Here is a 21,010-nt window from a genome sequence, read left to right as displayed (position 1 = left end):
ACCCTGGGTGCAAGGAGGCCTAGTGATTCAGATCAAGATGCGGACAATGTGGAAAGTCCGCCGGAAGCCCGTGCGGTGACTCAGCACGTGTTCAGGGCTCGCAGGCCTGGCCTAATCAGGGTCCCATGTCCCTGTGTGCTGGAGGAACTGGGTGGGGGTCTGGGGGCCCTGGTCTGTGGCTCTACTTCTCTGGGGCCCTCAGGTCCCCACCGCTGGCTGGCCCACTGACCCCTGCCTGCTCTTCCTGAAGCCCAAGGTCCACAAACAGGGCTTCGCTGGGGACACAACTTGGTAGATGACGCCTCGCTGTGGGCCCACGGCACTGAGCGACACTCAGGCCTGACCCTTGGCCCAGACGTGGCCGAGCAGCCTGCTTCTGTCCGTCCCAATCAAATGTGGCCGTACTGGCCACTGAGGGTTGGTAGAGGCCACTGGGGCCCAGAGTCTGGTCTTTCCAGGGCCCCAGACTTTCCACATTGGCTCTGGGCCAAGGACACAACCCAGACAAGCAGGCCACCTGGCCTGCCCCTCCCCCAGAGGCCCCTGCCCCACTTAGGGGACAGTAGCAGAGACCCACCCAGCCTCAAGCCAGCCTGCAAACAGTTTCGGGCAGGGCTTAGACACCATACCCTCCACTGTCCCCATCCCCACCAGCCAGACCCAGCTCTGGCTGCGATGAGGCATGCCTGAGGAGGCCGCCTGGTGCCCGGCCAGGGGTTGGGGGGGGGGATGGCTGCAGGACTGGTCCCGAGCCTCTGATAGGGCCTCTTTCAAGCATCAGCAGGCTGGGCTGTGCCACAGGCGGCCGAGGGACACAACTGTCCCTAGAGTTCCCGGGGACAGAGAATGGAAGTCCTCCCAGCCTGGGGTGAGGAGGCCTGAGTGGGAGTCAGGCCAGGCACCAGGCAGGGGCCACACCAAAGCTTGCTTCTTGGGCGCAGGCAGGAGCTATGGCCCAGGCATCCGGTGGCTCCCCGGAGTCCCACGATGCCCAGCTGCCACCGCCACCTCAGCCCCAGGACGAGGAGGGGCAAGGGGAGGGGCTCGTGGAGCTGCACGCCTCCTTCCGGGAGCTGTTCACCTTCTTCTGCACCAACGCCACCATCCATGGCGCCACCCGCCTCGTCTGCTCCAGCCAGAACCGCCTCAAGACGGCATCCTGGGGGCTGCTGTTCCTGGGTGCCCTGGGTGCACTCTACTGGCAGTTTGGGCTCCTCTTTGAGCAGTACTGGAGCTACCCGGTCATCATGACCGTGTCCGTGCACTCGGAGCGAAAGCTCTTCCCGTCGGTCACTCTGTGTGACGTGAACCCACACAGGTGAGGGTTCCTGACTCCTCACCTCTGCAGCCCGCGGGTGTCTCCCCAGGCGGGGTCACAGTGGAAGCTCCGCTGGCTCAGGAACCCTGAGCCTCTGGTTGGGGAGTGGGGGGTGGGACGGGTACCAGACAAGGAAGAGCCAGTTGGAGCTTGCAGTGGTCAGTGTCACCCAGACACCCAGGTGCTGGGCCGCCTGGAGCAAGGGTTCGGGTTGGGGGGTACCGGCGAAGAGAGCAGGATAACATTCCAGGTGGGGAGGCAGAGGGGGCAAAGAGGGGGGGAGCAGTGGCTGTGCCGGAAGGTTGGTGGAGTGCACGCGGGCTCCAGGCCAGGCTGGGGGCGGGGGGGGGGGTGCCGACCTCACTCTGCAGCCCAGTTTGAAGCTCAGGCTTCCCGAGGATGGGGCGAGGCCGCTGTCCCCAGCGGTATCCCGTGACTGATGCGGGGGACTTTCGGGGGTGGCCCTGGCTCAGCTCACCCCTCTCCCTCGCCCTGACCTCTCCACCCGCCAGGCCGAGCTCAGTCCGCCACCATCTGCAGGCACTCGATCGGTTCGCCCGGGAGAACATCCGCTCTCTCTACAAATTCAACTTCAGCGAGGACGGGGATGGCCCCTTTGCCGACGACCAGGGCCCACGGCCTGCCTTCTACCTGGACCGCAGCGTCCGTCTGCAGAGGCTGAGCCACCCAGGTGGCCAGAACAGAGTGGGTTTCAGACTGGTGAGTGTCCCTAGGCCTGAAAGGTCCTGGCGAGCCGTCATTCTGCAGGGCTCTGCATTGGGCGTGGGCAGGCAGGGAGGCTGTGCTGTGCTGACCCCATGCCCCTCAGTGTAACAGCACAGGCGGAGACTGCTTCTACCGGGCCTTCTCGTCAGGTGTGACAGCCGCCCGAGAATGGTACCGCTTCCACTATGTGAGCATCTTGGCCCTGCTGCCCGCTGCCCACGAGGACAGCCACCAGAGCCACGGTGGCCACTTTGTCTTCTCTTGCCAATTCGACGGCCGGGACTGCCAGGCCCGGTGAGTAGGGGTGGGGCGGGCGGGTGGCTGCTCCCCTCGCTCCACCCTGCAGATGTGGGTGCCACCGCTGAGTTTCCTCCAGAGATGACGCAGGTCAGAGTCCCTCAGGCCACATGCAGTGGGGTCATGGGTCAGAGGAGGGTGCTGGTCTGAGTGTGGCTCCCGGCTCCAGGCACTTCCAGACGTTCCACCACCCCACCTATGGCAGCTGCTATACCTTCAATGGTGTCTGGGCTGCGCAGCGCCCGGGCATCACCCATGGTGAGTGCCAGCCGCAGGCGGAGTGGGGGAGAAGGCATCCTGGCCAGCCTGGCCTCACCCCGCTTCTTCCCCCAGGAATCAGCCTGGTCCTCAGGACTGAGCAGCAGGACCACCTCCCGCTGCTGTCCACGGAGGCTGGCATCAAAGTCATGATTCATGAACGTGACCACACACCTTTCCTGGAGCACCAGGGTTTCAGCATCCGGCCGGGGACCGAGACCACCATCGGCATCCGAGAGGTGGGTGCGCCCCGTCCCGCCCACTCCCCACTTGCCTGCCCAACCCTGGGGCCTCAAGGGCCGGGACAAGAGTGGGACTGTAGCGTTCTCCCTCCCCCAGGACGAGGTGCGCCGGCTGGGGAGCCCCTATAGTCACTGCACCGATGGTGTGGAGGGTGTGGGTGGGCAGCTGCTGTACAATGCCTCCTATACCCTGCAGGTGAGTCTGGGGCCATGGGGTGGGAGGAAGGGAGCGTCTCAGGGAGGACCCAGGGGAGGCCGGGGGAGAGGACGGTCAGGAGAGGAAGTTGGGGGGGGAGGGACGAAATGGGGAGAGGCGGGGAGGGCTGGGGGAAGGGGGGAGGGGGTGATGGAGGAGGGCCCAGGGAAGGCAGGTGCGCTGCTGAGAAGGAGCTGAGCCAGGACCTCCTGCACGCTCTGGCGGAGGGATGGCTGCCTCTGGAACCTTCAGCCCGTGTCCCCTGCTGTCCCCCCAGGCCTGCCTGGTATCCTGTTTCCAGCAGCTCATGGTGGAGACCTGCTCCTGCGGCTACTACTTCTACCCTCTGCCGGCAGGGGCCCAGTACTGCAGCTACTCCCGGCACCCAGCCTGGGGTGAGACCCGCCCCGCCCCGTTCCGCCCCGCCCCGCTCGCGCCCGCCCCGCCCCATTCCGCTCCGTTCCGCCTCGCCCCCTCCGTCCCGCCCTGCCCGCTCCCCCCCCCCAACCCGCCCGTTCCACCCCGCCCCGTTCCGCCCCGCCCCGCCCCGCCCCGCCCGCTCGCGTCCGCCCCGCCCCGTTCCGCCCTGCCCGCTCCTCCCCGCCCCACTCCGCCCTGCCCCGCCCAGTCCGCTCCACCCCGCCCCTTTCCGCCCGCTCCGCCACGCCCCCCTCCGCCACGCCCTCCCCTGGGGGTGGAAGGAGGTCAGGCCTGGTCAACCTAGAAAGCTCTCCTCCACGCCACCCTGGGTCGGGGTGATGGGTTCATCTGTGACCCCCCCCCCCACCTCTGCAGGCCACTGCTTCTACCGCCTCTACAGGGACCTGGGGACACACCGACTTCCTTGTGCCTCCCGCTGCCCCAGGTCCTGCAGGTGAGTGGCAAGTGCTGGGGTTCAGGGTCAGGGGTCACTGCCATAGCACGACAGCAGGAGTGTTATGGGGATCTGCCTCTCCTAGGGAGTCTTCCTACAAGCTCTCTGCCGGGACCTCGAGGTGGCCTTCCTCCAAGTCAGCTGTGAGTCCGCTGAAGGGGTGGGGTGAGGGGCTGACAAGCTGGTGGGCCTCACAGGTCCCAAAGAGCCCACCCTGGACCAGGCTGTACCCCTGCTCTTACCCCTGCCCCACAGCACCCTGAGGGCTGGGAGGAGCAGTGGCCACAACGAGGCTTCTGTGTGCAGGACTGGATCCTGGCTGTGCTGGGCAAGCCAGGCCGCAGGAGCTCAAGCCAGAGCAAGAGCCCAAGCCCAAGCCTCAGGTGGGTGCACTCCTCCTCCTCCAGAGGTCTCGCCCGGGCCCCTCCCCCTGAGAGCCTTGACCTTCTGGGCCCCAAGGAGGAGCCCTGCCCCTCACACCTCTGCCTTGCCCCAGGAGCAACATGGCCAAGGTGAACATCTTCTACCAGGAGCTCAACTACCGAACAGTGGAGGAGACACCCGTTTACTCGGTGAGCCAGCCAGGAACCAAGAGCTGTGGTGGGGGCAGGACCAGCCCTGGTCAGACCCCCCGGGGCCCGGCCATGGCGCAGCCCTGTGCACCTGCTCACCGCCCACTGATGCCTGCAGGTGCCCGAGCTGCTCTCAGCCATGGGCAGCCTCTGGAGCCTGTGGTTCGGCTCCTCTGTCCTCTCTGTCCTGGAGCTGTTGGAGCTGCTGCTCGATGCCGTAGCCCTCACACTGCTACTGGGCTGCCGCCGGCTCCGCAGAACTCGGGGGTCCCAGACAGGGGCAGCCACAGTGGCGTCCCACGCCAAGCCGGAGGCCAGCCAGTTGCCCACTGACTGCAGGAACGACGTTAATCATCTGGGGGGCCCTGCCGGCCTCTTCTCCCATGCCGCTTCTGGGAGCTGTGGCAGGAATCTTTGCTGAAGAGTTAGGCCAAGTGAGAGCCCCAGCCTCCTGACACCTGAACCAGCCTGAGCTTGTTCTGACCCTGAGGAATATGGGAGCGGTGGGCTCTCCTGGCTGCCCAGAGTGAACCAGACCAGCCCCACAGAGCCACCACCAGGCAGCCAAGCCAAGCCCAGGGCCCAGGAAGCAGCAGCACGGAGCCCGCAGGCAGGCAGGCAGGCACCAGGGTGCCCAGCCCATTGGGCCCTCTCATCAGCCCAGGGGTGGCCCAGGGGTGGCCTCACTCAAGGAGGCCCAGGGCAGGGGGGAGGGGAGTGTCCCCACCACTCTGGATGCCTGCGTCTAGTCTGTACGTACCCGTGAGTGTGTGCATGCGAGGGGGTGGGGGGGACCTCCACATGGGAGTGTGCCTGTGTTTGGTGTCACTGTCACGTAAAAACGTACGTGTGCTTCTGAGTGTGCCAACATATCTGTCTACACCTATGTGTAGGTGTGTGCGGGCATCAGGCAGAGCCTTCCTTAACTCAGGACAGGTGGAAGGAAGGGTAGGGCCAGGCCAAGGTAACCTTGGTGACCTTGGGCTGCTTTGTAATAAAACTTGTGATCTCACCTGGTGGCCGAGTGTGTGCACCTCCCCAGTCACCCTTCCTGAGTAAGCTGGAACCCCCAGGCTGCACCACCACACCCCTCAGAGCCACAGACATGCTGTGGGGGCCAGGGGGCAGGAGGGCAGCTGTGCCCACCGCTAGCTTGCAGAACCAGGGCTTGCCCAGGAGACAAGACCAGACCCAGATCACCCCCACCGCTTTGCATCCACTCCTACTCCCTCCAGGGGCCACAGTCCAGGCCAGAGAAAGGCGGAGGGCCCAGGGATTGGGGCCTGTTGGTGTTGGGAGTCGATTTCCATCAAAGAGGCCACAGGTCCCCAGCAGGTCCCCAGCAGGCAGAGGCTGGGTTCTGACTTACTGTGTCCTTTGGGGGCACTGGTGCTACCCCACTCAGGGCCACCCCTTGGAGAAGGCAGGTGACCCGGAGACACCCCCTCCCCAGCTGAGACAGAGTGGAGTGAGGCGGGTGAGCCAATGACAGGCAGGGGTGCAAGCAGCAGTTTATTAACTGTGATCTGGAGCAGGGGGCGGGTCCTGCCAGCCCGAGGCCCTGATGCAGGTGGTGGGGTGGGAGGTGGGGGCAGAGCTCAAGCAGGGAGAAAGGAGGGAGTTAATTCTGCTCTGTAGGGGTCACGGCCAACAGGCAAGGGAGATGGGGGGGCGCTTAGTCAGCACCCACCTTGCCGCCAATGGAGCCTCCCTGGACAGTTTTTGCATAGTGACCGGCCAACTGGCCTTGGCCTGACCAAGGATGTAAGTTGGGGAGAGGCCCAGCCACTGCCCCAGGGCTCCAGGAAAGGGGAATGCAGAGCGAACACCTTGGTGGGCCCTGGGGAGTGAGCTGAGCGACCCCTGGGCCCATCCAAGGGCCCAGCTAGAGGAGCGAGGCAGGTGAGGGGCAGAACAGAGCTGCAGGAGCCCCACCCCTCCCCCCCCCCCCCAGCAGCAGGCAGAGCCGGGCCCGTCCAGGTGGCCCTCAAGAGTCCACAGAGAAAAGACACAAGACAAAGTGAGAAAGAGATCGTTGTAGAAAATCCGCTCGGTCTGTGACAAAGAATGTCGGATGCAGGGGCGGAAAGTGCCAAAGTCCTTTATGCACCGGCTCTGGGCCAAGCGCCTCTGGAGGAGGCAGAGACAGGTCTCGGGCTGCCCAGGACTGGGGCCTGCGTGGCCAGCCACATGGCCTCGGGACGCCCGCGTCCAGCCAGGGCTGAGGCCCCAGGCCACAGCCCACCCCACCCCCCCCCGCCCAGCACCCGAGAAGCCCAGCCTGGATGCCGGTCACTAAGTGAGGTACACGGGTTGATTCCCTGGATGGGCTGTCCCCTTCTGCCCTTGAAAGGCGCTGGTGGCCAGCCACCAGCCCCAAGGCCTAGCAGAGGGGCTCTGGGGGTGTGTAGGAGGGACCCAACTAGCAGGTCAGTGTTCCATGGCAGTAAAGGTGGGGGCACGAGGTGACACCGGCCCCAGAGCGGGGGAGGGAGGGTGGTTCTGAGGGGCACAAGGTGACACGGGGCCTTGAGAGTGGTTTGTGACATGAGCGACCCGGGCTCCCGAGGAAGGGGCCACCTGAAGACGGAGGGTCCCCGGGTGCGGCGAGGGGCATCAGATGACGCAGCACCTCCCAGGGGGGAACGTGGGGCTTCAGAAGACCCCGTGCTGGGGTCCCTCTCACGGCCCTGGGGGTCGGGCGGCTCCCGGGAGGGCAGAGCAGGCGGCTGGGGCTCCAGGGAATGGCCGGGGCGTCCCGGGCGGGGCAGGGGCCTGGCCGCCCTAGCTCTCCTCCAGGTGGAGGCTGATGAACTCCTGGATGCACCTGCGGTACTGGAGCTCCGTGGGGCTGCTGCCCGCCAGGGGGCCCGGCTGGCCCGGGGGCGCCTCCGCCTCTCGCATCTCCTCAGCCATGCGGGCCAGCCGGAGCCTGGGGGAGGCGCGGCGGCGTGAGGTGTGGAGGGGCGGGGAGGGCGAGAGCGGGACGCGCTCCTTCCCCCAGAGCCCCCAGCCTTCGCGCCCCACCCCCGACGGCCCCGTCAGCGCTCACAAAGTGACGATGTCCGCGTTTGCCTCCTGGATCGCGATGCTCAGTGGGTCCTGCTGCTTGTGGTCCAAGGCGTGCTGGTCGGCCCCCCGCTTCAAGAACAGGCAGACCTGACTGGAGAAGGGTGGAGGGGACGGGTCGGGGCTGGCCGGGGGCGGGAGGAGGTGGGGGCCCAGCCCCCCTTCCCTGGGCGGGCAGGAGGGGCGCCAGAGACTCACCCCGTGCGTCCCAGGAGTGTGGCGTGGTGCAGCGGCGCCCTGCCCCGGCTGTCTCTTTGGTTCACGTCTGCTCCGTTTTGCAGAAGGAATTCACAGACAATCAAGGAGCCCTGGGGAGCCGAGTATACAGTCAGGTTAAGCTGAGGGAAATGGCTCCTCTCTGATCTCGGGGGGGGGGGGGGGGGGGGGGGGGGGGGGGGCGGGCACAAGGGGCCCTTGTGTGGGCGCCAGAAGAAAGCGGGGCTCTGAAGATGCACCTGTGCCCTGTGCCACCCCCCTGCGCCTGCTCACCCCCAGCACAGCCTGCACCAAAGGCGTCTTGCCCTCGTCCTCCGCGTCGGCCCAGTTGACCTCTGCCCCGTGCGCCAGCGCCATGGCCAGCGCTCGGAGGTCTCGGGTTCGCGCCGCTCGGTGCGCCAGTAGACCAGGGAGGCAGCTCGCGCACGTCCCGCCAGGCCCCAGGCCTCTGCTTCTCCATCCGCCTCCCCGCTGGACTCCTCCGACTCTGCACCCTCTACGGGGAGAGGTGCTGCGGTCAGGGGCTGTGACCAGGCCGGGGGTGGGGCTGGGGAGGGCCGGGGCGGGGACGGGGGGGGGGGGAGGGGGGAGGGGGGGAGGGGGCACACCCACCCTCCTCAGTGACACTGTCCACAACAGAGCCTCCGCCAAAGGCTAGAACGTCAGAGCTGCCATCAGAGCTGCCTCCTAAGCCACTGTCGCTGCTCAGACCTGCGGGGTCCGGGGACAGAGGGGGTCCTTAGAGCTCCTGACTCCTGCTGGAGCCCTGCGGGAAGGCTGGAAGCCCCATCCATCCTCCAGGGACAGGATCTGCTGCCACGAGGGGAGGGGAGCCCTGCCTAGGATGGGGGGGTGGGGTGGGGAGGGGAGAAAACCAAGGAAGGGCTCAAAGGAGCCAAAGTAACGCATCAGAGGGCACAACTCCAGGGGAAGCCACCCCCCACCCCCCAGCAGGTCAGCCCCGGCAGGATGGATGGGCGGAAGCATGACCATGCACAGAGGATATTCAGCCCTGTCTGTGCTGAGTGCACCCTGGGAGGTCACTGTGCAGCAAGGGGTCTTTGCCAAGCCCTGGGACACCCCCACCTCCTTTCCCCCTCCCCCACTATGCTGAGTGAAATAGCTGGCTTACCCAAGGGCAGCCCCAGGCTTAGGAATGGTGAGGCAGCGCCCTCTGCTGCCTGAGGGCACGCCCTTGTCACCCCCAGCACCCCTGTCTGTTCTTGGCCTGGGTCCACACCTTCTGCCTACACTGCCCAGAAAGGCTCTACAAGTGCTCCAGACCACTGGGTGCTGGTAAATCGTTAACAGGAAGCCCTTGGCGGGAAACCCTGCTCGTAGCATGTGGCCCCCAACTCCAAGAGGGGCTGGGAAGGGTGCACAGTTCTCTCACGGGCTGGCTCCAGCACACAGCTGTCCAGGCCCCCAGCATGCACATGCGTGCACACACACACACACGTACCTATATGCCTATGCGCACATCCAGCCACACGCCCACATACACTCCAATGTGCGCACCGCGCACACAATTCATACACATCACTCTCGAGGATCAGGGCCTCGGTCTCCAAGTCAGTGGCCAAGTAACCCCAGACCCTTGAGATGCTATCTCAACCTTATCCCTGCTTGACCCCTGAATTCTCCCCAGCCCCAGCCCAGTCCTTCCTGCAAAAAACGCCTGTCCCTCTGGTCTCCGAGCACATGGCTAAGGCTGTCCACACTCACCCACCTCAAGATGAGCATGCCTGGCCCTGCTCTGCTGGCCTCACTGAGGGGAGTCGGGTGACAGGGGCCAGGGCCCTCACGGCACTTACTCCGTGGACCGGCTGCAGCAGCCCCAGCATCGAAGTAGGAGAAGAGGGAGTCCAGCTCATCCGGGCAGAAGAGAGAGTCCCTCCGGAACTTGCGCTCCACAGCACCTGCTGCGGGGAGGAGGGGAGACTGAGACCCAAGGCGAGGTAGGGTGCCCAAGTCATGCTGGTAGTCCCTGCCTCCCTCCTCCTCCCTGCTGGAGCCCGTCCCCAACTCTGCGTGGGCACGTGAGCTCAGGGAGCAGCCTGCTGGCACCTGAGGACAGAGCAGCCACAGAGGGCAGGATGGGCTCCAGCCGGACCTTGCGGCGGGCAGTGGGGACCCGGGGGGAGCTGTGGTGGCGCTGGCACTTTTGCGCCCTCCAGGGCCGGGGGACGTCCCGGGCTGGTGCCGACGGTGGCTTCCGCAGGAACTTCTTTTCCACATACTTGTCCTTGATCCAGGCCTCCTTGTCCTGCCTGCACCAGGGATGGCCGTGAGGCTGCACCGCGTGGGTGGGGGCTGCCCTGGCCCCGTCTAGGCTGCCCCCCCCCCCCCAACCTCACCTAGGGCTGCTGGCTGTGGGCTTCCTGCCACCTGGCCCCTCACACTGAGCCTCGTAGATCTGGTTCACGGTGCTGTTTCCAAGCTCACACATCAGCTAGCAGGAGAAGGGGTGTGCGGCATCAGCCCCAGGTCATGCCCCTCCTTCTCACCCCCACCCCCAGGCTTGCAGACCCGGGGAGCCACCACCCCCCGCAGCCACCACCCCCTGCCAACGGTCTGAGATGGCCTCCACACATACCTTCAGCAGCTCTGGCTCCCAAGAGTCCAGGGTCAGGGACCGCACCTTGGAGCAGTGGACACCCAGGCTCCTGGGAGGTGAGGAGGCAGGGGTGAGTCAGGGCGCGGCTCTACCCCAGCACCTCAGCCCCAGCCCACCCAGTGGGCGCACCTGTGGATGCCGGAGCACTCGATGCAGAGCAGCACCCCCAGGTTGATGCTGGCCCAGCGGGGATCCGGCTGGCCACAGTCCCCACACTGGCTATTGCCAGCCACGTTCTGCACACGCTGCAGCACGCTCTCGCCCTTGACGCTGCGCTCCCGCGAGTCCGTAGCAGAGTCGATGCTGCTCGTGGACGGAGACGCCGTGCGGTCCAGCCTCTGGGGATGGTGTGAGGGGCCACTCAGCCCTCAGGAGTTCCAGCCTCGATCACCCTGGTGGGCCCCCTCTCCCCCCCCACCCAGAGATGCCGGCACAGGCTAGGACGCCCGAAGCGTAAGCCTGCGTGTCCGTGTGTGCACGCATACTCACACTCACGTACACACGACGCGCACACCTACGTGTGCATGAGCACGTGCTCACACTCACATGCACGCTTGCACGCAGCCTGCAGGGGCTGCCTCTCTGCAGCACGCAGGCACGTGTGCACACACGTGGAGGGTCCCGAGAGGGCCGCACCTCACTGTAGCAGCTGTCCGGGCTCTCCCGGTAGGCAGAGGCGATGCTGGCCTGCACAGCTTGAACCCAGGCCTGCCGCAGCTTCTCTGAGTCGGCCTGCAGCATGCAGCTCCTAGGGGAAGGGGACCATCAGGCCGGGCGGGCGGAAGGGCTCCCTCCCCCACCCCGCCCCGGGTTGGGCCTCCTCACTTGGTGGGTGACACGACCTCAAAACAGAACCTCCGTTCGATGTCCTCACATGGCTTCACGGAGCACAGACGGAGGTCATCCACCACCACGGTGAGCACGTCCTGCGGGCAGCACCACCGGGGCCCTTGCGCTCAGCACGCAGCCCTGGCCCTGCGCTGACCACCCATTTATCGCTCCATTTTAGAGACACAGACCATCTGAGACCCAGGTGGTCTCTGCCCTCGGGCGGCCCATTCAGGCTCAGTGCCCTCAACCCTGTGCAACCCCCGCCGCCCAGCCCGCCCCGGGGTCCAGGCGGGGAGGGGCCGGGCTGTCACTGACCCAGCCCCAGCAGCCCTGAAGCGCACCTTGAGTTTCTTCTGGTAGACCAGCTGGCTGTTCTGGATGGAGAACCAGCGCCTGGGCAGGTGGATGGGCCAGGAGTGGGTCAGGCAGGGCCAGCCCCCTGTCTAACCCCGCAGACCCCCTGAGCAGGCCCCTCCCTCACCGGTTCCACGTCTTGAAGGCATTACTGGCCCTCTTGAAGAGGTAGCCCTCCATCACCACACCGCTGGGCGCGTCCACATCAAACTCCACTTTGGGCTCATCGTAGGAGAAGTCCTGGGGGTGGTTGGAGCCCAGCCCCCAGTGAGTGCCCGGCCTGGCTGCGAGGACACTGCTGCCCTGCCAGGCTCCCCCAGAGCCAACGCTGAGGTGGGGCACTCCTCTGACCCCAGCACGGACCTTCACCCTGAAACCCCACTGAGGGCAGACGCCTCACACTACAGCTGAGGGCCCCAGCCCACACCCCCAGCCTTGTGGGGCCAGCAGGCTCTGGGATCAGGAAGGAAGCTTCCTGCCCCCATCCTGAGTCCCCCATTCACGTTGCCAGCTGGGCCTGCTCCAGCCAGCCTGACAGAGAGCTCCATTCACAGAGACTGAGGAGACACTGGGCGTTGTCCTGTGTGTCCGGCGGCAGGAGAGGAGGCCCGGCCACCTGCTCCCCTGGCTGAGTGGGGGCAGAAAGGGACAGCTGCTGCTGTTCCCGCGGGGGATGCAGTCCAGCTCAGCCCAAGTCCCCGCTGGTGCCAGCCGCCGCCGCGTGCTCGCAGCAAAGTGAGGTGTCCTTGGTGCTGAAGCTCTGCGGGGCGGGGGAGGGCAGAGGCCCCGCCCTGCCTGCTCAACTGCTCCCCCCCCCCATTCCCTCCCCCAGGGCACTCCCACTCACCTGCAGCAGCGTCTGAGGGGGCCAGGAGCAGGAGGGGGTGCAAAGAGGGAGAGAGAGCCGGATGAGTGGGCTCCCAGTGGTCTGGGAACAGTCACTCCTACCTGCAGCCCACCTCTACCCTGGGGCTGTCTGGGCAAGAGCCAGCAACTGAGGCCTCAGAGACCACCACTGGCCTCAAAGGAAGGAAACCCCGGGTCCCCGCTCTAGCCCCAGCCCCAGCATCTGGAACCCGGATGGGCTGGCTCCCCTGCCCACCCAGGCCTGGCCTCTAAGTGACCCCTAAGTGACCGATGCCCCTTCTACTCTGCCGTCTGAGGCTCCTAAGAATGGAGACCTCTCTGAAGAGAGTGGGCAGCTCAGTCGGCTCAGTCGTTAAGCATCCGACTTCAGCTCAGGTCATGATCTCACGGGTTCGTGAGTTCAAGCCCTGTGTCAGGTTCTGTGCTGGCAGCTCGGAGCCTGGAGCCTGCCTCGGATTCTGTGTCTCCCTCTCTCTGCCCCTCCCCGACTCGTGTTCTCTCTCAAAAATAAATAAACGTTAAAAAAAAAAAAAAAAAAAAACCCGGGGACCTCTCCTTCTGAGCACACATTTGTAAGCGAAGCAGCGTGGGCAGGCCTGGGGGAGAGGGGTACTGGCTTCTTGGGGTCCCCCTCCCATGCACGGAGGTCAGGGGGTGCAGGGCCTCACCCGCTGCTGGATGGCAGCATGCTTTCGCTCCATCTCACGCTTTTCCACTGCCGAGTCGATCACCAGCTGGTCTAGCTGTGGGGGAGGGGCACCAGGGAGGGACATGAACATTCTTCCTGAGACCCGGGTCTTGGGTCTCGCCCCACCCCGCGGGCTCACCTCGGCTGCCAGTTTCTTCATGTAGGGGTCCAGCTGGTGCAGCAGGCTATAGCCCTGCTGGAAGAAGCTGTGCTGGGCGTGCATGAAGGACAGCATCTGTAGGCAGGGGCGGGGGGGGGGGCACAGGTGGGACCAGGCCCCCAGGGGCCCAGCAGGTGCACTCACATCCCCTGCACCTCACGGCCTGTACTCAAGGCCAATGCCCCCCCACCCCTACCAACCAGCCACTCACAGAATCCAAGATCTCAAACTTCTTCTTGGCCTGGAGTACGTTGATCTGCCAGGGGAGGGGTGAACGGGTGAAGGGTGTCAGGGACGAGGCAGCCCATGGACTGTCCCTTACCGCAGAGTCCTCTCAGGCTTGCTTGTGGTTCCCCGAGACCCCCGGCTCATCTTCAGCTCCCTGCACTTGTGCCAGCCTCACCCTCCCGTGGTCAAGGAGTCCCTCCCCACGTCAGGACCGTGGGTTCCTCCCACGGGCAAAGCCAGAAATTCTCAGACCTGCTCCCAGGCCTTCCAAGGCCCCCTCCGCAAGATCTTCAAGGCCTCAGCCCCACCCCTGTCCCCGGCCCACCCTTGCCTGGGCACCCCGCCACCCTGTCCCTTCCCGAGATCTGGCATCTCGGGTTTTCTGGAGGCAGAGGGGCCCCTCCGAGCAACAGCCCTGTCTGTCTGTCTGTCTGTCGGAATACGGAGCGGCCTCCACCCCCTTCCAGGCCACAACTGCTCTGTGCCCAGCCGCTGACCTGGAGCACATAGTCTAGTGCCAGGTGACGGAAACACTTCCGGGTGAGGGTCAAGGCACCTGTGGCCTCCTCCACCTCGTGGGGCCGGTGCCGTGGGGCCTGGGCATTCCTCACGAGGGACAGCTCCATGTCCTCCCGAACTTTGTCAAACTGTTTCTTGGTCTCCTTGAATTTCCGCACGTCCCTGAGGGCCAGCAGGTGTCAGGCCAGGGTCTTGGGAGGGGTGCATGTAGGATCTCCCACGTCCATGAAATGCTCTCCCTCTACTTGTGCCCACTCTGTGCCCCCAGGCAGGGCCTCCCTTCCCCACCTGCCAGTCCCAGCACCCCACCCCCCCCCCCCGCTACGGCTCTCCTCCTCCTCCTCCTTCTCTCCCCTCCCCTATTCTCCTCCTCCTCTTCCTCCTCTCCCACCAGGGCCCCTCCCATGATCCAGGGCCTCCCCCTGCCCTTTACCACCTCACTCCCAGGACCAGTCCAGCCTAGGGAGACCCTCTGCCTCACCCTGGACCCCAGACTCAAACTCAGATTCAATTCTACATCTTCACCTGGGGGTGCCACAGGCACCCCAACTGCACATGAGGCATAGAGGTCAGGCCTCAGTGCAGCCCCCACCCCTCCCACAACCTTAATGCCTTCTATAGCCCACCCTCACTCCTTGCCCGAGGCCCTCCTGGCTACCCTGTGTGCACCTTGACCCCTCACCCTGCCCTCCAGGCACTGTTTCCTTGACCCCAGGCCTGTCCTGCCTCCAAGCCTTGGCTCCTGCCGAGTCCCCCACCCACAGTCTTGAAGGCAGGCCCCAGGATCCCCCCTCCCAATCAGGCGTAGCTGTACCTGCTCCCTGTGCTACCACAGGTGCCACCACCAGCCCCTCCCAGGGCCAGCAGAGGCCAGGCCTCCCACAGGGCTCTGGGGGCCACTCACTCTTTGACGAAGTTGTGCAGCTGCTGCCGCACAGACCTCTGGGCCTGGTCAAACAGGATCTGTGGGCCAAGGTGGGGGCGGTGGGGTTAGGGCTCCAGGGACCAAGCCCCTGTCACTGCAGATGAGGACCAGGGAAAGCCCCGCCCAGCCCTGCTTGGGCTCCAGCTGTTTGCCCCCCCAGAGCCAGCCTCACAGGGTCCAGGGGACTGGGCGTGGCCCAGAGGCCACAGCTGTGCCCACCTGCCCATCTCCCCCACTGGGCTCTCAGCCAGACTAGAGACCAGAGCACCACCCCATGCCAACTCAGGGCAGGCATACACAAGACACGGCCTCCCGGCCCTGGGAGGCCACCTCAAGGATGGCCAGGCCTACAGGAGAAAGAACAGGATTAGAGCCCAGAGCTTCCAAGGGACTCGACCTAGGAACAGGTCAGGGGTCCCTACGGCGCTGACCAGACCCATAGTCAGATCCTTCCCAACATGGGAGGAGGGCTGGGCCCTAAATGGGAACAGACAGACTGACAGACAGTGCAGAATGAGCTATCCTGAGCTGGTTTATTTCTAAACTTCCCCTGCGGGGGTGGGGCTCCTTGTTTAGTCTGGGATCTGGTTCCCAAGCCAGGGTCTGACCACCCACATGTGCCTTGGGCCCTATTCTGTGTGTCCTGTGCTGGGGGCTCTGAGGGGCTTGAGGTCACCAGACCCAGCCTGGGTAGCAATGAGATTGGCAGTTAACCAGGGGACGTGGGGTCAGCCTAGGAGATACTTCTGCCGCCTGGCCAGAGACCCCTGCTCAACTGGGGGACCCTGGACCAGCCTCTGAGACCCCATTGCCCTCAGGCCTCGACTATGCTGCCACCTCCTCCCACCCCCAGGATCCAAATAACCTCCCCACTGCCTGGCCCTCACCTGGGACACAGCAGAGCACCTCAGTGATGTTCCCCCCACCCCCACAGACTGGAAGAATAGGAACGTGGCTTCCCAGCAGCCCGCCAGCTCAGCTCCCTCTGAGCCAGCTGACAGCCGTTCCAGGCTGGGCGGGGCCTGCGGGGAGCCGGCGGGGGGGGGGGGGGGTGGAGGGGGCGCCTGGGATGGGAAGCCAGAGGGATGTGCCCTTGGACAGGCCCCCATACATCACCGCACTGTGGCCAGGGCTTACCATGTGGTAGTTGACCATCTCCTGCAGGCTGTCTCCAAACCTCTGCAGACATTCCTAGGGGGAGGCGGGGCAGGGGAGACCCCTTGCTCAGATGAGACAGCTGTGTTCCCAGGGTGGCTGGCACCTCCACCCACAGGTATCCGAGCCGCCCACCCCTGCGGCCCAGCACAGATGCCCACCTGCTCCCAGGGCCTGGGCACAGTCAAGGGGCTGCCTGCCCGTGCCACCCCTGTCTAGAGGTCAGAGATCAGCCGCCCCCTCACCGAGATGACGGTGTCGCCCTGGCACTGCTGGGACAGGTCTCGAACACCACTCACGAAGAGCCTGTTGGTCGTGACATAGGCCTTGCCAGCCTCGATCATGCCACTGCACAGCTTGACCAGCTACGGATGACGGAAGGAGCCACATTCTCATGGCCTGCAAGGGGCGGCCCTCGCCTCCTCCAAGAGATCAGGCCACAGAGGCGGGAGCCCCCCAGGGCCCATCGGGGCCCGGGACGCAGGCAGCCGTGTGAGCCAGCCCTCCCTGTGACCCACCTGGAGCCGGGAGGGCAGCAAGGTGGCGGGTGGGTCTTGGCTCCAGAGCAGAAGGCTGGAGCAGGACAGCGAAGCCCAGACTGGGGAACCCAGGGCCCAGGTGGGCATGTGGTCCTAGCCAGGGGGCTGGCAGGACCAGCCAGTGAGGGTGCCCAGGGATGCTACCCCTCCCTCCTCCCTCTTCTCCTCCCCTGCCCCTGCCCTCGGGCCCCCAACCCAGCCACTCAATAGCACCCTCCCCACCCCGTCCCTAGTAACAATCCCCACCCCTCGCCCAAAAGATGGCAGCGGGGGACTCACCAAGGCCTACCCCCTCTTGACAGGAGACACACGTGTGCCGCACGCGCCCCCTGGGACAGGTATGATAGGTAGGGTACAGCCGGGGAGAACGAGGCACAAACCCAGAGGGAGGGGCCGAGCCCTGATCACACACGCACACAGACACACACACTCATACACGAGCCTGTGTGTGAGCCAGGTCAGGGCCAGGCACGGGGGCAGAGAGAGCAGCCCAGGACCCTCCATTCACCCCTGGGCCCCGCCTTCACCTTGTCTAGTTTTGCCTCGATCTCCACCACGTCTGTTTCCACCTCGTCAATAGTAGCCCTGCAACAGGAACACAGGTGGCTGCAGGCCCGCCAAGCCACAGCGTCCCCAGCCCCACGCACCTCTCTGTGAGGGTCTGCAGTGAGAAGGGGCCACTCGGCTTAGGCCACCCGCTCCCCTCAGCCCACTCGCTGTCCTACGCTCCTCAGACATGCAGGAAATAGAAGCTGGCAAAGGCCGATGCCCCCTGGGCAGAGGGTGTGGGACTGGGACCCAGGTCCAGCTGACTCCAGAGCCGCCCAGCACCCACCACCACTCCCATCAGAGAGAGGCCCAGTCGGCTATGATGGCAGCTGGCTGCTGTGGCCCCAGGGAGAGAAGGTCATCAAGTCCCTGAGGACAGAAAGAGGGGCTGCTGGTCACCCTCCTGGCCCGGCCACTCCAGGGCTGAATTGACCCCAGATCCCACCTAGGTCCTATGGAGCCTGGGGCCAGCCAGTCTCAGGGCGCGTAAGCATGGGCCAGCTAGCTGCTCTCTCCGGTCCCGGCAGATTATGAGACCCCAGAATAACTGTTGGACGGGTGCCCCCTGACTCCTCCAACCTCAGAATACCAAACAGCACAGTCTGCTCAAAGGGAGTGGTGGGTCAGGCCTCAGAGGAGCCCACTCCCACCGGGACAGCCTTACAATGGGGCTGCCTCAGGGAGGGAAGAGTTAACGAATGACATCACCAGAGAAGCCACAGACGGGAGAATCCCCGGAAGGCAAGGCAGATGGATCTGGCACGTGACCCCCTCCCCGTGTTCTGGGAACAGGAAACAGGGAAAGAGGGCCAGGATCCTGGCGCCCCCCCCCAACCCACTCAGCTGGTGAACTGGGCCCATCTGGCCTCCAGGGGATGAAGGACAACAGGGAATCAGGGCCGGGGCTGACAACAGGGCCAGAGGTGAGAGGCAGAGATCCAGGGACAGGTCTTAGGTCAGGGTCAGGCAGAGCAAAGGCCATCCAGGTCTAGTGTCCCCCCCCCCCCCCCCGCTGCCCTCATGGCCAGCCGGGGGCGGGGGGGGGGGGGGGGCGCTGTGTTCCAGTGTTTCCCAGTCCCTCACATGCCTACAATTTGGAGTTGTGGGGAGGGTGCCAGGCAGCCCCAGCCAGCGACTTTGGAAGTTCCCCACCGCACTCACTCCCTGGCAGGACATGGGCTCCTCTCTGAGCGCCATCCCTTCCAGTGGAGCTAAGGGGACTCTGAGTTCCAGAGAAGGTACGAGACACGCACCGGGAATGGATGCTGCAGCAGGAACCCTGGCTGCCCCAACTGTCCTGAGCCGCTGCACAGAGAGCTGCTGCCCTTGGGCAAGGCCGGTGGAGGGTGGGGGGGGGGTCCCCCACAAGGGTGGGGCTGCACCAGATGCTGATGAGTGTGCTCATGGGAGGCAAGTGGGTGCTCAGCAGAGAGCAAAGCACCAGCACCCTGTCCTGGGAGCCCTGGCCCCCAAGGACCCGAGACCTCCTTTCCTGTCCACCCCCCCTCCAGGATTTCTTCAGCAGCTTGTATGACAAGGAGGAGGGTGAGGCAGGCTCTCCCACCAAAGCCATGACTCAGCGCCTGAAGCCCCACCCAGGGGAGGGGGCACTAAGAACTAGGGGGCTGCGCCTCCAGGCCTGTCTGGAAGAGTCTGGACTCTCCCACGTGCATCCCAAGGCTGTGGGGCTCTCCCGAGGCCAAGAGCATGTAGGCAGGGTCCTTCTTCCCAGGTCTGAAGCCACCTGGCCTCACATCACTGGCCACAGTCTCCCACCCAGCCCCACTCTGGCTCATCTCAGGCCTGCCACCGGAAGTCCCTGTGGGGGAGGAGACAGTGGACCCCCAAGAGAACCTCAACGCCCTGTTAAATCACAGCCCAACCGCCAAACCAACACGGTGTAGCTTCTACGATCCAAGGTTCAGATGAATCTCCTCAGCCCCCCTCCCAGGCCCAGCTGGGCAGAAGCATGGCAAAACCCAGGCAGCCACTGCACCCACTGTGTGCCACAGTGGTGGCAGACCAAGCTAGTGGGAGGGAAGGCCAGGAGGTGAATGGGATGCCAGTGCCCCCAGTCCGACAAGGCAAGGTGGGCCTGGACCCCTCCACTCCGGGGGAGAAGGACCATGAGGTTTCTGAGCAAGCAGGAGGGGGGGGGGGTGAGGCTAGCGTGCCTCAGCCAGGACCAAGACCCTGGCTATGTCTCCCCCAACGGCCTGGGTCCTGGAGGGCAGTGGGTGGTGGTGGGGGCCCACGACTGTAGGTGCCTGAGCTGCTCACACCCCCTCCCTCAACCAGTCAGCAACAGAAGATGGGTGAACGCAGAGGATCCCCCCAGCCCCTCTGCCTGGGGCCCCTTCCTGGACCAACCCCTGACTCCTCATCCGTAGCCTCCCCAAGCCTTTGTGACTCTCTGTCCCTGTGTGATGGTTGTGCAAGGGACCCAGGGGGAAGAGCACCAGGGCTGAGGCTCACCAGTCCGTCCACACACAGGTCCTCATGCCGGCACACCCAAGACCCAGCAGGCACACACACGCGTGACCAAGGACACATGTACACAGAAGCATGGTAGAAACACTCACGTGCAATCAAATGTGCATGCAGGCAGTGACACAGAGTACACACACACACACTCAAATATGTATACACGATACACACAGATGTACAGATACATATGCCTACTGTCAGAATACACGTGTGTTTAGTGTCAGAACTCACATGTGCGTGATAAACACATAGTACGTGTATACATCCGTGTACATATCCACACAGAGAGGTTACAAAGTGACACGTGCACACGCACTCACGCAGGCACGCACCTATCCCTGGTCTGCATGTACACATCAAACATGCCAGCCCAGGGGTGCGGCCCACCCACACATTCACGTCCAGGATCTGGCACCTCAAGGGAGGGTCCAGAGGAGCAGAGCTCACGCATATGCACCAGAACACAAGCATATGCACCTGCCACACAGAGGGTGCTTCGTGGTGCACGTGGGTGAGCCCACCTGCACTACCAGGAAGGACTAAACAGACAAGCCCAGGGCTGGGTACAGGGCAGGACCCCCACCCGAAAATCCCAACTAGTCTTCTCAGCCTAGGGCCCACACCTCCAGGCCCCTAGGTCACCCCTGCCAAGCAGCCAGCCCTAGACTGAAGCGTGGCTCCTGCTGCCTGACCCCCATGCACTGCTTTGGGCACACGGACCAAGACACATTCCAGGGACTGACGCTCCTGGCACCCAGGCCACCCCGGCCAGAGAAGGACCGCAGGGCCAGGAGGGCCTCAGCCCCGTGCAGGTGGCCAGCTCGATGGTGCAGACACAAAGCGGGGGTGGACACTCCCACGGAAAGGTGGCTGTACCGGCGGCCACCCCACCCCCACGCGCGCACTCTCCGCGCGAGGTGACCGGCACAAGGGGCATCTTTTGTTCAAGGCCTTTGGGCCCGGGGCTGCGGGCTTTGTCCGAGGAGGGGTCCTCCAGCTCCCGCGCCCCCCCACCCCCGGCTCCCGTGCCCCGGCTCAAAGGCGGCAACGACGCCCCCCCCCCGCCCCGTGCGCCCACCCACGGCGACCCCGGGTGCCCCGAGGGGGCGGCGACCCCCGCCGACCACAAAGGGCCGCACCGCCCCTGGGGGCGCACCTGAAGCGCGGCGAGTCCTTGATGCACTCCTCGAACTCCACCGTCATGGCTGCGGCGGTGCGCGGCGCTCACTGACACGAGGACCGCTGAGCCCCGAGCGGCATCCCCGGCCGGCCCGCTCGCTCGCTCCTCCGTCAGCCGGCCCGCCCGCGCCGCGCTCGGCGCCC

General features: G+C 65.0%; 2 protein-coding genes across 2 annotated transcripts; one reads left to right on the top strand and one right to left on the bottom strand.

Moving 5' to 3' along the window:
• Positions 1-936: 936 nt before the first annotated feature.
• Positions 937-5,259, top strand: SCNN1D (sodium channel epithelial 1 subunit delta). The gene is made up of 11 exons (XM_047083453.1): positions 937-1,318; positions 1,831-2,038; positions 2,148-2,338; positions 2,511-2,838; positions 2,939-3,037; positions 3,315-3,432; positions 3,833-3,911; positions 3,997-4,054; positions 4,218-4,294; positions 4,408-4,483; positions 4,602-5,259. Exons 1-11 carry the CDS (start codon positions 951-953, stop codon positions 4,902-4,904), a joined length of 1,905 nt encoding a protein of 634 aa, XP_046939409.1. The 5' UTR covers positions 937-950; the 3' UTR covers positions 4,905-5,259.
• Positions 5,260-5,982: 723 nt separating this feature from the next.
• Positions 5,983-20,994, bottom strand: ACAP3 (ArfGAP with coiled-coil, ankyrin repeat and PH domains 3). The gene is given in 25 exon segments (XM_047083425.1): positions 5,983-7,415; positions 7,536-7,646; positions 7,751-7,860; positions 8,042-8,197; positions 8,200-8,264; positions 8,381-8,479; positions 9,583-9,690; positions 9,836-10,038; positions 10,126-10,220; positions 10,365-10,434; positions 10,515-10,723; positions 11,022-11,133; positions 11,211-11,311; positions 11,558-11,609; positions 11,698-11,810; positions 12,418-12,429; positions 13,106-13,180; positions 13,265-13,360; positions 13,497-13,541; positions 14,011-14,194; positions 14,937-14,995; positions 16,095-16,148; positions 16,358-16,477; positions 17,179-17,236; positions 20,844-20,994. Coding segments are annotated over 25 exon segments (2,502 nt in total). The 5' UTR covers positions 20,891-20,994; the 3' UTR covers positions 5,983-7,267.
• Between the last annotated feature and the right edge of the window lie 16 nt (positions 20,995-21,010).

The sequence above is a fragment of the Lynx rufus genome, unplaced genomic scaffold, assembly GCF_022079265.1.
Source record: "Lynx rufus isolate CCGP_SWC_20201006 ecotype Redwood Valley unplaced genomic scaffold, mLynRuf1.p SCAF_2, whole genome shotgun sequence".
NCBI lineage: Eukaryota > Metazoa > Chordata > Mammalia > Carnivora > Felidae > Lynx > Lynx rufus.
This window is presented reverse-complemented; position numbering and strand designations above follow the sequence as displayed.